This window comes from Protopterus annectens, chromosome 4.part0 (assembly GCF_019279795.1).
Source record: "Protopterus annectens isolate FY-2018-M chromosome 4.part0, PAN1.0, whole genome shotgun sequence".
Lineage (NCBI taxonomy): Eukaryota > Metazoa > Chordata > Ceratodontiformes > Protopteridae > Protopterus > Protopterus annectens.
The window spans coordinates 1026471080-1026486945 of record NC_056733.1 but is presented as its reverse complement, the minus strand read 5'-3'; the positions used below and the strand labels follow the sequence as shown (position 1 = coordinate 1026486945).

The 15866-nt window shown below is 40.3% G+C and overlaps 1 protein-coding gene across 1 annotated transcript in view; it reads right to left on the bottom strand.

Moving 5' to 3' along the window:
* COL23A1 (collagen type XXIII alpha 1 chain) overlaps window positions 1-15866 on the bottom strand; it is a 730410-nt gene that overhangs the window by 318352 nt on the left and 396192 nt on the right. Inside the window, exons 10-12 of the mRNA XM_044068962.1 lie at window positions 6845-6907; window positions 5100-5144; window positions 4462-4497 (exon numbers count right to left, since the gene is read on the bottom strand). Of these exons, the coding sequence (XP_043924897.1) occupies window positions 4462-4497; window positions 5100-5144; window positions 6845-6907 (144 nt within the window). The remainder of the gene's footprint in view (window positions 1-4461; window positions 4498-5099; window positions 5145-6844; window positions 6908-15866) is intronic.

Here is a 15866-nt window from a genome sequence, read left to right as displayed (position 1 = left end):
TGGACACGGTGTGATGTTAGATCAGTCATACTGAGCACACACATGCTTATGCAAGAACTGAGACCACATTATAGATTTTAAGTTACATCCACATCTCTTAGTACGCAGCGTAGTGGTCCAGAGGCAGGCATTATTTTCTCATAGAGCTTGGCTTTCCACTTCATTTCTCAGCTGGGGGCATTCCTTATGGAGTTAGCATGGTTTCATTGTGTCTGTGATGGTTTTTACATGAGTTCTGGGTATCCCCTTACATCTCAAAGGCATGTGGCAGGTGAAATGGCACTATTCCACAATGACGTTTTAAGTGATAATATGTTTGTGAGGATGTGTGTGGCTGTGTGCATGTGTGTATCTGTTTGTGTGTTTGTGTATCTTCCAGTGTGTGTGTCTGTGTGTGTTTATGTTTGTGTGTGTGTGTGTGTATGTGTGTGTGTGTGTGTGTGTGTGTGTGTGTGTGTGTGTGCTTCTTCCAGTGTGTGTGTGTGTGTGTGTGTGTGTGTGTGTGTGTGTGTGTGTTTATGTATATGCTTCTTCCAGTGTGTGTGTGTGTGTGTGTGTGTTTATGTATATGCTTCTTCCACTGTGTGTGTGTGTGTGTGTGTGTGTGTGTGTGTGTGTGTAGTATGTGCTTCTTCTAGTGCATGTGCGTTTGTATTTGAATATGTGCTTCTTCCACTGCTTATGTGTGTGTGTGTTTGTGTATGTGCTTCTTCCAGAGCATGTTTGTGTGTGTGTGTGTGTGTGTGTGTGTGTGTGTGTGTGTGTGTGTGTGTGTGTGTGATAATAATTCTACCCAATAAGCATTGCTGGCCAGAACAGGCTCTGACTCTTTACGGTGTGGAAATTGATAGGGTTTGTTTGTGTCTTTTGGCTTTTCCCGGTTAGGGGTCGCCACAGCAGAACTCCAATCCGCTAATGATTGGTAGTTGATTTTTACGTGCCGAGTTACCAGCCCTGACTCACAACCCTCAACAAAGGTACGCCAATTCACGCATGTCTCCACGCAGAAGACGCTCTAGCTGATAACCAAATCGGACAGCGTCTTACTGTGAGGCGACAATGCTACTGCAGCACCACCACCGCGGATATGTGGAAATTGATAGGGTAATGAAGAGAAATGTATGAAAGGATGTCTTCTCTCAATAAAAAAATGTCACTCAATTTTCACTTGTGATACAGTCTCCATTAATCACAAAAATCTAAATAAGGACTGGGAATTTTTAAAAACTAGTTATTATTTTAGTCATGCAGCATTTCTGTGTATCACCATCTATACTACACATTATAGCCATGGTGGTGCTGGAGTTAGTAGCCAGACTTAAAAATGTCATAGAAGCCTCCCTGCACCCCTATCAGATTGCTACCAAGTCTGGTGATGCAGTGAGCCAGCCAGTGGCAAAGCCAGACAGCATCTGTGCCAGGTGGATATTTTTCATCCCAAGTAGTGAGAAACAGGACAAGTACAGGCATGAATGCTGATGTCTGACATATAATTCAGACCCTATCTATGTTACTTGCATGTCTCACTATTTCTGCAATAGAATACTCAGGCACCAACCAGTATGTTCACCTATGCTGGGAGGAGATGAAGAGACTATACTTTTCTCAGTCTCTCAGTAATTAGCATTATAACTTTCAGCTACTTGTTCCCAAAACTGAGTCATCAGCAGTGCTGCCAGAAACCTAACCACAATGTGCCTTTGCAGACTTCTGACATGCTGCTCAGGAGTAAAAAGGAGCAGTTCCCAAACTGGAAGCAATCTTTTCTCAGCCTGAACAGGCAGATAAGGGCCCTTGTGAGATCCACAAAAGCTAAGTATGAGTTCAAACTGGCCTCCTCAATAAAAGACAACCATAAGGCCTTCTTTAGTTACATCCGTAACCTCAAGGGTAAGACCCTGAGCTGTACAGAACTAGTGGTCAATGGTACCACCTACACTAACACCGTTGACATAGCTAACCTACTAGCTGACAGGTTCATCGAAAACTTCACAACCTGTCCCTCGCAACAGTGAATCAAGTCAGCCCCAGCACCTGCCCCCTGCCCCTCATCCCCAGTACCTGCCCCCTGTCCCTCATCTACAGCAAACAGGTCATAAATGCCCTCGCTAAGGCAAAAAATACTGCCTCCATGGGTCCTGATAACATCCCAGGGTGCATTCTCTATGAGCTTAAACAGGAACCTGCAACATCATTGGGCACCCTGTTCAATCTCAGCTTGAGCACTGGATTTTTCCCAGCCGAGTGGAGGACCGCCACTGTCATCCCACTGCATAAAGGTGGTGTATCCTCTGACCAAGGAAACTACAGCCCCATTAGCCTAATTAGCCTGATCTGTAAGGCCATGGAATGCATTAGCATGGATATGGACCTCATAAAGAAGGACATTAGTAGTCTCCAGGCACTTGATCCTTCTCAGTTTGGGTTCGTCAAAGGGAGATCACGCCTGTTAAACCTGCTGGACTTCTTTGAGACAGTTACCAAAGCCCTGGATGAAGGTAAAAAAATGCATACTGTGTACCTTGACTTGGCCAAAGTTTCTGACACCATTCTTCACACGGGCATCATAGACAAACTCACACATCTTGGCATTAGCTCATATGTCACTAGCTGGGTAGCCAAATGGCTCATTGACAGAACCCATCACATCAAAATAGGGGAATCTACCTCTAGTAGAAGACCTGTAACTAGCAGTGTATCTCAGGGATCGGTTTTGGGGCCTCTGCTTTTTGGAATCTACTTCTCTGAAGTGCAAGCTACAACCAAAGGTCTGTGGCTAACCAAATTTGCAGAAGACTGCAAACTGGGGGCTATCATTGATTCTTCAAATGATGTAGACATTTCCAAGAGGGTCTTACTCAAACAAATAATTGGTGTCTAGAACATGACCTCAGGCTCATTGCCAAAAAGTGCAACATTATTCCCTTTGGAGGAAAATGATGTCCCTGAAAATTACCACATCAGCAACAATGTCCTAAGCACACAATCAGTTGTGAGAAATTTGGGCATCCAGGTTGACAGCAACCTGACATTTGATCACCACGTAGCCTCTGTGGTATGAAGGGCATTCTATATGGCCCACCCCATAGTTAAAGGTATCATATCTAGCAAAAAAGAAGTCATAACTTCCCTGTACTCTTCACTTATCAGGCCAATAATAGAGTATAACACCCTTTTCGGCATGTACCTCACCAAACACCTACAGCAGCTTGAGAGATCACAGAGTTTCCTGACTAGGAGAATACAGGGTCTCAAACATTTTTCCTATGCAGACAGGCTAAAGACCCTGTATCTCTACTCAGTTTCATACAGACTGCTCAGACGTGATCTCTGTCTGACATACAAAGCTATCTCCGATCTTGCCTTATTGGAAATGCTGCATATTTGCAAAACCAACAACACATGTGTAACTTGTACTAGGGACCTAAACATGGCCTGCAACATCAATAGAACTTGTTGGCAGGACATTTGCGTCCAATAGGATCCCCCATCTGTGGAATAAACTCCCTCCATATGTTAAACAGGGCACCTCATTGTTCCTTTTTAAATGTAACCTAGATGTTTGGATGGGAGACAGAAAATTCACCCCTGGGATCCCACCTGTGTCCCTGTTTGACAGGGGCAACAGATGCTGACTTCGGCACAAAACTTAGCTAGGCTTGTAAGGGCTGCAGGACCAATAGCCTAATCATTTCCTATGATCTTATGATCCTATGAGTGAATTCTCCATAATGTTTTGAAAACAGTAGCCTGTGTGCCATTCAATAACTTCTATGACTATCTGCTGTGAATCATGTGCTTCAATTAGGGTCTATATTACATGATTGAATGGTTAGGTGATCGAACACCTAAACATCGACCACATAATATTGAAAGCAAAAAACAGAGAACGGCCAGTTTAACACAGGGAAAGATTTCCCTGGGCTGTTCACTGGATTTTGCCATTTTCTCCACTGTGGAGCGATCTCAGAGTTGGTATGTTTAGTTAGGGGGGTACGCCCACACTTAGTTTGGCTGTAAAGTTAATTTGTTTTTTGTGGCCAACGGTAATGTTTCCCAGTGGCATTCGCTATTTTGCAGTTCGATATTATGTTGTCGATGTTTAGGTGTTCGATCACCTAATCATTCGATCACGTAATACAGACCCCTTCAATTATTGTGTTATTCAGATAGATGACATAGCACAGAGGTTAGAATTGCTACTTTACAGTTCCAAAGTTTGATTCTGAATTCTACTTACTTTTCCAAAGTGGAATTTCAATGTCCTCCCTCTGTCTGTGTGAGGTTTCTGTGTGCACTTGGTTCTCACTTCCCTAAATATGTGATTGGCTGTCTACTCTTAAGTATGCATGCATACTGTATTTTCCCCTGCCTATGTCACCTAGGTCATGAGAGAAAAAATCTGGAGGAATTATTTCACTTTTAATTTATAAAAAAATATAACTAAAAATATAAATTTACCTTCATTCCAGCCAGGCCTTGTTCTCCTTTTTCACCCTGTAGTCCAAAAGGAAATTGGAAAATGTAAGTAAGGGAAGCAAATATGTATTAATGAAATGAATGAATAAGTAATTAAACAAATAATCACTGTGTTGGTTGAGAAGTGGTTAAACATGCTATAAAATGGATTATTTTATGTTTTTCTGGAGCATATGTTAAACTAATTTTATGTATAATAGCACATAGCCAAAGTGACACATAGTTACACAGCGTATTGCTTTCTGCCTCACAGATTTAGATTCTAGGTTATGAAGACTCACTAATTTATATAAATAGATAATTTATATAAATAGATATTTTTTTTACATTTACTGTGCTTGTCTATGCTTTTGAGGCCCGTCATCATTGCATCCTCTCTGATTTATCTATCAAACTGCTGGATCCCTGCTTAACCCAGGTGAAGTATTCAACTTTTACTGAATATGGATTTTTGACATATCATGCAACCATAATTACAGAACCATCGTTAATTACAGTACTGCCCACATATTTCCTAGTTAATCTGAACCAGCTGAAAATCATTCATTCCTCATGGCAAAATACAATACTCCAAGATGTAGATACATGTGCAAAAAGGCAAAGATCTAATAAACACTCACCTTTGTTCCAGGCATTCCAGGTACTGCTTGCTCCCCCTTGTCTCCCTTGATTCATGCACATAGAAAAAACAATGATTAATACAGAGTTTGACAGAGCTAAATAAATGCAGTAACAATAAAATTATGATCTTTTGTTTTCTCCGAAGTTGGTGAAATTCACGAATCCACATTGTGAGCAGAACAGAACAAATAACTCATTTCAATTAATTTAAAATTTAAAATTACTTAGTTTTGTGTTTCCTTTGTATTTGGAAACTATACAGTTGCACTCATATAGGTTGCATTATATAATACCTTACATATTAAATAAATTTTTCCTCTATTTATTTATAGTTGTAGGAAAAATAAACGCACAGTCAATGTAAAAATCTACAAAGTCAAGTTATCATCACCTAACTGCTAGAATTTCAGATCAGGTGAAGCTCCTTTCTTCAGTATTGCTAAATTCACTTGATCTGGTACATTTATTTCTGGTGAGAATATTGCAACAAATCTGCCTTTGTGTATAAGTCAAAGTTAACACATGTCATCTATGTCTTTATTGAGACCTGTTTAGTGATTTAATAACTCATAATACTGTCTGATTCCCTTTGCACTGTGCTCTGCAATACACTGACAGAGGTGTTCCTTCACCACTCAATAGTAAAACCAGGAAATATTTATTTATTTTTCTTTGTTGACCAGAAAATAACCCATTTTCAGTGGAGGCTTAGGGAGAAAAACTCCTCAGTGAAACTATATGTAATACATAAGGTAACAATCACTTCTGATACACAATTCATAAATAAGTAAACAGTTCTACGTATGTTTAATACAATACTAACAAAAACAAAATACACAGAGAAGTTTATTTGCTAACTATGTTGAAGATAATAGGCAGTCGCAAAAAGGAAAGTATTAGTGGATTGTTGTATTGGATAGAAGGATTGGATGGGTAGAAATAGTGGTAGTTATAGCACTAACAATCACTTAATGGACAATCACTTAATATTAGTTACGAATGTGATCTTCTACCAACACACAAAAGTAAATCAAGGAAGCATTTCCTCTAACCTCCAGTGCTACTTGCCAGTTAAAGCTTGGAGGGTACAAGAATTACTAAGACCAAATCTGAATTCTTTGTAAAGAAGAACCAGAAGGCCACTTTAAAATATTTAACATTTCTTGATTATTATATTCTGTGTCATTGCATAACTCATCTAGTAAGACTAAACAAATCTCAGATGAAAATGTAAACATTCGGTGTCACTCTGTGGGTTGGGAATGTACCATACTGATGCAATTTCTTTCTTGTTTTGGTTTCATATGTTTTGTAAATGACTACTGAGAACATATCTTGGAATTTTCTGAGGTTATTCCTTTTTTCCCCTTATTTTTAAACATCTGTATTGAATTATCAGTTGTGACATAAGGCAAACTTGCATTTATGTAAAAGTAATGAAACCATGTTAACATGTTCACATTTGCAAACATTATAATTCACACATATTGTTATATTCTATATAATCTAAGCAACACTACATAAATTATTCTGTTCCTGCCTTCTCTTAAACCTCATTCTCCTCCAAAAGATTTGCCTGCATGTATTGTTCCCACGATTTCCATGTTTTATTTTATTTTATTTTTTTCTATGTAATTTAGTCCTACTCTTTCCTAAAGTTCCCACTTCCTGTTCTTTTATCTCTGTTACAATATTCACTACTTCAAGTTTTGTTGCTTTAGATTTTGATTTCCCCTTCTTTTACCTTTGATCCAGGTAATCCTTCAGGACCTCGTTCTCCTTGAGGTCCCATAGCACCCTGTTCTCCCTGAAAACAAATGAATAAACAGACAAATAAATGATTAAACAGCAAAATATATGTCTTGAAAAGAGACTACAAGTGAGAAACACAAAACTCCTCTAATCATGTATTACATTTTAGTTGCTATCACTTACTTTACATTGTTATTTTACTCCATGAGGGCTGCAACCTGGTGTATTGCTTATGTCAGCTGTTTTGTACAGACTTACTATATGCCTTTTGTTTGTTTGGATGAAAGATCACTTGTAAAGTTTAATCATGTCACAACTTTGTTTTTCACATTATTTAACTTAAAACTAATGTTATCAATAGGTTAAGACAATGGTTCTTTAACAGTGTATTGTTTCTTCTGTATTTGTAGAAAACAGTTAAGTGGAAAATAGATCTACATCATGTTGATGATTCTTGCAGGATTCATTATGTAACTGACTGGTCTGTTGACCCTGGATGCTGATCTCCAATCAGTGTTTTCAGCATTCACATGCTTCCTGTAATATAACACTGCAGTATAAAGTTATGACCATTAGGGGGCAGTCTGATTATAAAACATAATACACATGTTCCACCCAGTTCTTTTTTTCATTCCAATAACATTTTATTGAAGAAACGTATAATTTTGAAAACAAACATTAACATGAATTTACAAAAGTAAATAAAATATACAAAATCAAATTATAATATCCAAACATATGAATTAAGTCCATACAGCATTATAAACTAATACATCTAACAAAACATCCTAAAGCCAGTCCATCTTAGACTGGATCCTTGTATCTGGCCCCACTCTGGCACAACAATCTGGCTGTCTTTCCAAGCAGCCTAAGTGACCATCAACCAACCTACCTAATTAGGAACAGATCCCATACCAACAACCAACCAATCCTCAAAGTAATTCGTAACAAAACAAACTTTAGAGCTGATGGCTTCATCAATGCTCTAAAAAAGTTGTAATTGGACTCCTCTAAAGATTTTACCTCTAGATGAACTGTTGAATACTTTACCACAACCTTCATAAAAATCCCGAATCATCATGCACCCTCTCGAACCATTAGAACAAAAACAAATCATGCCCCATGGTTAACAAATGACACTAAAACTATAATGAAAGAAAGAGATAATGCCTGGACTCTATCTCAGAAGAACAAAACCATTACCTTGAGACAAAAATATCTAGAGCTCCGCAATAAAGCCAAATAACAAATCAAACTAGACAAAGCCAACTACTACAAAAACATTCAAGTAAAATATGTTCACAACCCCCCAAAATTTTGGGCCACTATAAAGGGTATACTGCACCCAGGCAAATCCACTACCCCAACCCCTGTGCTACCAAACAATCGCAAAAACATCCCTACACAATTTAACCAGTTCTTTACTGAAACGGTTCAACCCTTGCAAATGCCCAAAACAGTAGTAGTAGTAGAAGCCCCACTCCAGGAACTACCCCAACATACCCCAATACACAAAACAACACCCCCAGCTTTAACCTTTACCCCGTGTCCAGCAAAGTGATGTCTAGACTCCTCAAGAAACTTAAACCAACCATACTAGCAGCTGATAAACTACTAGCAGACTTCCTACAAATATCAGCTGTAGCTATAGACTACCCAGTCTCTATTCTCATAAATAGGTCTCTATCAGAATGCAAAGTACTTTATGGTAAACATCTTATATTATTCCACTGCACAAGGGAGGTAACTCCCTTGAGCTCACCAACTATCGTCCTGTAGCAAACCTGTCACCTCTATCCAAAATACTAGAAAGAGTTGTTCATACCCAACTAATGCAATACCCCCAAAATAACCTACTATCTATATCCCAGCATGGCTTTAGACCTTTCCACAGCACCACAACAGCACTATTATCATTCATCAACATAGTGAACCACCATAGAAACACAGGTCTATACGTATCCTCCATATTCTTAGACCTATCAAAAGCCTTTGACATGGTTAACCATATACTGTTTCTTCATCATCTCTCTATCCTAAATATTAGCACTTCCTCTATATCATGGTTCAGCAGCTGTCTATCAGGCCATCAGCAAGCAGCTTTATGGCATGACCAGCTGTCTCCCTTACAACCAGTTACCATAGGTGTCCAACAAGGGTCTGTCCTTGGCCCCTTGCTATTCTCGCTATTTACTAACCAGATCTCCACATCCTCACCCACTGCCTCAGTAGTACAATACGCAGATGACACCACCTTTATATGTGCAGCCCCCACCCTAAAAGAACTACAAACCCTAACCCAAAACAACTTTACCCTAGCTGAAACTTGGTTCACCGATATCAAACTCATTCTCAATCCCAAAAAAAAACAAACAAACTGATTCTTTTCAGCCCCACCTCTAAATAATAACTTCACCATCAACTCAAAAGATAGCATTCAAATCAGTCCAGCCATACACACCAAATTGCTAGGTGTAGAAATCGACAATAACCTAAAATTTGACATCCACATAGCACAAACCATCAAGAAAATTAACAAAAAGCTTGGACTTCTCTACAGGAACAAGCGGTTTATCACTAAATATACCAAAGCGACCATTGCAAGGACTCACCTTTTACCCATACTTCTCTATGGCTCCCCATCTTCACTAATCTCCAGCAAACTGAACTAAATAAAATGGAATCCTGCTGTAACAAAATTGCTAGATTTGTGACCGTAGCCCCATATAGGTCCCACCACTGTCTATCTCTTAAACAGCTCATTTGGCTTGAGTTGTCTCAAATGCTTCTACTCAATCAACTCTCTACAATACACAAGCTCTTTTACCATCTTGACAAAACCCCTGCTCTTCAGCAACTGATCCCACACCATATTCCCTCTAGAACTTTAACATATAGTAACCAGAACCTCATAAAGGTTATTAAACACAAAAATGTCACTGGTAAATCCCTCCTTGTCAGCATCATCGCCAGAACCTGGAATTCACTGCCAAACCAAATTACTTCTACTATCTCCACTAGTCAATTCAAAAAACTGCTGAAAGCCCACTACTTAAATAACTGGTTATGCTCATGCCACCACCCTGTATAAACCAAGACATTAGAATGCTTCAGGGTCTCCACTGAGTATATTCAACTTCTTCTCCAAAATTTGGCAACCCATTGCTATTATCCTGCAAGAATTTTTAACTCACTTCTACAAATCCAGCATAATGGACCTGTTAAGTGTGTTTGTAAATACTAAATTTACTACCATTGTATAAATTGTATTTACTAACTACGTTGTGTATCCTTGCTGTATTAACTATATTTAGGTTCATAGGTTCATAGGTTGGTACTAGGCTACTGGCTCTAGGGCCTATACAAGCCTAGCCATAACAATTCCCTGGCTATTTCTTCCCACACTATTTACTTCCCTTGTGTATCTTTGCTGGTTATTTTTTCCTATAAATATGCATTATTTTTTCTTCATATATTTGTGATATTTTGGAGCTTTTCTGTCCGGGCCTCTGCTGAAAATGGATATGTATCCAGTCGGACTATCCCGGTAAACAAATGTAAAATAAATAACTAAACAGTAACTATAACCTTCAGTGTACCATTGTGTAGTTTAGGTAAGTCACCAGGAAGTGTACTTATAGCTTTCAAATCCCTTCTAAAGAGACTCATCTCCTGTGTCTTTTTTGTTTGTTTGTTTGGTTGGTTGTGGATCACAATTCTAAATTTTTATTCAATAGAAAGACCACAAAGGAGGGTTAAAATTTAGTAGCATTTATTAAGCATGAAACAAATTGCAAAAGTGCTTTTGGTACGTCTCAAAAACTTTACTCCTACTTAAATCTAAAGAAAAGCATACAATATAGCCAGTCTCCTGAAAATCAAAAGTAATGAAGATTGAAATCTATGGAGTTGTTTCAGTCTGTTATGGGATAGACATTATATTTACAGGCTTACAGAGGTGTTAAAGCAGAACAAACTCGGAAAAAAATTTCTTTCCATAACAGCCTATATTCCCTGTAAGACATATTTTACCACTGTTATATGCAGTTACACCCTTTACTGATTCCTTATAGGATTTATTGCTTGAAATTAGACAGGATCCAAAACCTATGTAGCCTGCTTCAAGGAAGCCTGACACATTTTATATAGGATGTGACAAGCATAATTGCCAATAAAAAATTCCTGTGGCTGACCCAGCTATAACTAGCTGATGTGAACATCCTCCAAGAGAGTCTCACCCAAACAAATGACTGGTGCCATAAACATGGCCTCAAACTGAATGCTAAAAAATGCATCAGCATCCCTTTTGGGGAGAGTGACGTCCCCACAAATTATCACATTGATAATAAGGTACTAAGTACGCAATCAGTCGTGAGGGACTTTGGCATCCAGGTTAATAGCAAACTGACTTTTGACCACCATACTGTCTCTGTTGTATGGAAAGCTTTCTACAAGGACAACGTCATTAGTAAGGGTATCTCATCCAGGGACAAGGTGGTCATAACATCCCTGTATTCTTCCCTTATTAGACCCATTATTGAGTACAATGCCCCTTTTGGCATGTACCTCACAAAGCACATGCAGCAGCTGGAGAGACCACAGAGGTTCCTTACCCGGAAAATCCAGGGTCTCAAACATCTATCCTACACAGAGAGGCTAAAAGCCCTGTCCCTCTACTCAGTCTCCTACAGACTCCTCAGAGGTGACCTCTGTCTGGCATACAAAGCAATATCAGACCCCACCCTGATGAGACTGCTGCATATCTGCAAGTCAAGCTCCACTCAAGTAAACCACACCCGTGACCTCAACCTGGAATGTGACCTCAATAGGACTTGTTGGCATCACAGATTTGTGTCTCAGAGACTCCCCCTTTCATGGAATAGACTCCCTCTCAACATAAAGCAAAGTACCTCATTAAACCTTTTCAAGTGCAACCTGAATAACTGGATAGAGAACAGAAAATACACCCCTGGGATTCTACCTGTGTCCCTGCTGGAGGGTGGCATAGGGTGCTGACTTGTTGAAATATGGGACAAATTCTTGGCTTGGCTTGTAAGGGCCTCAGGGCCAATAGCCTAGTAACTTCCTATGAATAAGGGTGTGAAGTATCCAAGAGGGCAAGTGCAGTGAAGCTAGTCCAGCGACAGCTGGTCAGTTGTACTTGTGAAATGGAATGACATCAGACATATGCACCCTGAACAGGTCATCTACTATTCCTCCTCCCTGAGACTGGAGCTGCATGCACAAGATTCCTGATCTCTACTGGAGGCTACACTGCAGTTAGGGGTCCCAAATCCTCTCCCATGACCAGCTCCTCCTAACCCACCAAGCCAACTCTTCCAGTTCCTTTGGTCCACTCCCAAACTTGGGTCACGCTGGTGGAAAAGATGGATGCTTGCTGAAATATACATATATTAATCACTCTACCTCATTATTTTACAGCCCAATTACACCTTAAAATGCTCTGATGGGATTGCCAAATTGCTGTGATTTTGTTGTTCAGTATTCGCTTTTTTCCACAATCATCTTTCTGTTCCCCTAAAATAGCAAGACCCAACCATTGTCATTTAAGGTACTTGGTCCTTTCATTCACCTACAGGAGTAATGCTGTATATCACTGTTTACTTATAGTACCTCTGGAGACACAGACAATTTTCATTTCCACACTGACTCATTGTAACTTGAATGACATGTAAACTACTAATGTTTTCTTTTGTTTATGTCAAACTTCTTCAGATGAAGTAACAAAATTAAAGGATTTTGTTATACATCCTGAATGCCAAATCCTTGTTACTTACTTCACCACCCCATGGTGTACTGTCGAAGTTTAATGTTGGATTCCACCAGCCTCTATTTAAAAACACATTGGAGTTCACAATACCAAAACTGAAGATATTTTAAAGGGTGACTTTAATAACCACTGGCACATGACCTGTAACTAGACAGAGCTTGTTATTGTTCTGAACACTTGTCCATCTACCTACTTAACTGAAAAAATTATTTGAAACTTCAACAAGGCATTTTATGGGATCATAGGATATTAGGATCATAGGAGGTTACTAGGCTAATGGCCCTGGGGCCCTTACAAGCCTAGCCAAGAGCATATCCCCAAAAAGAAACCTCAGTCAGCATGTGTCACCCCTGTCAATGAGGGACATAGGTGGAACCCCTGGAACAAATTTGTGTTTTCCCATCCACTCACCAAGGTTGCATTTGAAGAGGGTCAGCAAGGTGCACTTTTTGACATGTATGGGAAGTCTATTACAGAGATGGGTCAGCCTCTGGGAGACAAACCTTTCTCTCCAGCAGATTTTGCTGATGTCGCATATTAGATTCAGGCCTTTCAGGTGGGTAATGCACAAGGAGTTAGACTTATGGATATGGAGCATCTCTCATAAGGCAGGGTCGAAGATTGCCTTGTAGGCGAGACACAGACCACCTCTGAGCAATCTGTAAGATACTGAGTAGAGTGACAGTGATTTGAGCCTATCTGCACAGGACAGGTTTTGGAGGCCATAGATTCTCTTTGTGAGGTATTTCTGTGGCCTTTCTAGTTGGTGCAGATGTTTGGAGAGGTACATACCAAATGGGGCATTATACTCAATTATTAGTCTAATGAAGGAGTAGTATAGAGATATACTAACCTCCTTTTTTTTCTGGATGCAATCCCTTTACCTATGAGATGAACCAAGTACAAGGCTTTTCTGACCACTGCCGCTATATCATGGTCGAATGTGAGATTATCAACCTGAATACCCAGGTCTTTCACCACAGGTTGTATGCTTAGGGGGTTACTGTTGATGTGGCAATCAGTAGGGGCCATGTTTTTGTTGAATGGTATGATGATACATTCTTTTGCATTTAGCTTGAGGCCATGACTTTGGCACCAGTCATTAGTTGCTGAGAGGCCCTCTTGCAGTATGTTAACATCATTTGGGGAATCAAGTACCCAAATTACAGTCATCGCAAACTTGGTCAGCCACAGGCCTTTTGTCTTTAGCTGTATCTCTGAGAAGTAAATGCCAAACAGTAGGGGTTCCAGGACAGATCCCCTGGGGAACTCCACTAGTGACAGGTCTGCTATCAAAGGTGGAAGCACGTATTTTGACCTTGAGGAGCCTGTTGGTGAGCCAGTTGGCCACCCACCTGATGAGATAAGGATTTACACCAAGTTGTGTTAACTTCTTGATGATGCCTGAGTGGGGGATTGTGTCAAAGGCCTTGGCCAAGTCAAGGTAAGCTGTATGTACTGACTTTCCCTCCTCCAGGGCCTTGGTGACAGTCTCAAAGTTGTCAGCAAGGTTCAACAGGCAAGATCTGCCCTTGATGAATCCAAACTGGGTGGGGTCAAGTGCTTGGAGATTGCCTATGTCCTTGTTTATGAGATCCATAATAATACGCTCCATGGCTTTACATATCAGACCTGTCATGCTAATAAGGTGATGGTTTCCAGGGTCAGTAGTGGCACCACCTTTGTGCAAGGGGATGACAATGGCAGTTCTCCACTCAGCTGGAATGAAGCCTAAACTTAGGCTTTGGTTGAATAGGGGGCTCAATGATGAAACTAGTTCTTGCTGGAGATGATGCAAAATACAGCCTGGGATACTATCAGGTCCCATGGAAGCTGTGTTCTTTGCCTTGGATAGGGCCTTTAGCACTTGATCTATGGAGATATGAGGTGTGGAACAAATATCAGGGATGTCAAAAGGGTCTTTGAGGGCAAGGGGTGAGGTTTGTGCTGAACCAATCTACTAGCAGGTTGGCTTATTCAACAGGATCAATGTAAGTGATACTGTTAAGTACTAATTTGAAACAAACCTGGGCCTTGACAGTCCAATGATCTGATCTCACCAGGAAGGAACATACTATGGGAGTGGTGCAGTGGTCACCCATGTTGGTGAGAACCAAGTCCAGAATGTTATCTCCCCTTCTGGGGTATGAAAGAAGCTGGTCTAGTGCGTTAGAATTGATGAAGTCAAGGAATCTTTGAGCACATTAGTGCAGGAATAGTTCACACAGTCTATGGTGGGGTAGTTGAAGTCACCAAGGATCCGGGTATGAGGATTGGGTGTCCTGAGTCATGGAGGAGGATCTATAGCTGGCTATAACTTGTGTGGATGTCATGCCAGTCATTTGTTGCACCTGGAATACTTCCAGTGCGTCATGCTGGCAAACCAGTCTGGAGGTGTGCCTGTCCTTAATGAAGACAGAGACACTACCACCCTTAGTCTTCCCAGCCTCATTTTTGGGTCAAAATGTGTGGAAAGATGTATAGCCTGGTAAGGCAGAGGTGCTCTCCACAGCCCTGAACCAAGTTTCTGTGACAGCAGGAGAGACACTGGCATCTTTCAGTGCAAGGAGAACCTCCAGTGAGTGCATTTTCAGGTTGAGGCTCCTAGCGTTAAGCACCATGACCTTCAATTTGCTTTTTGACAGATCTTTTATGTTGGAAGATTTGACTTTGGGACATTGCCTAAAAAGGCACAATGGGGGAGACAAGGGCCTTGATCAGTATCCAGAATCCCAGTGGTGATAGGTGGAAGCCACCTCTGGCAAAGCATCGAGGCCTGTCAACCATGACATCTCAGGCAGACAGATACTGGATCCTCTTGGAATGACACCAGTAAAAAAGCCAATTGTTGAAGTTAATTATTTTATTTGGTATTGTGATATCATTCTTGATGAAGGTAGGATGCTGCTTAGGGCTAGGGTCATACCAGCCTGGGACACATACACTGAGAGCTCAATCATGTCTTTCTCTTCTTCATATACTCCACAGCGGTACATCACTAGTCATTCACACCAATATGGACAATGATAGAGTCATGAGTCATACTTGTACTTGTTCCTCCCACAGACAAAAGATCAGAGACAGAGAATCTTCTAGATCTGCTAGCTAAAAGTGATTTTATTTGGACTAATCCTTTGTACTCTAATTCTTGTAAGTCCTTTCACCCTGTGGGTCCCAGGTGGGATACCAGAACTGACTTAAACTTTTTGGATCACCTGTGTTC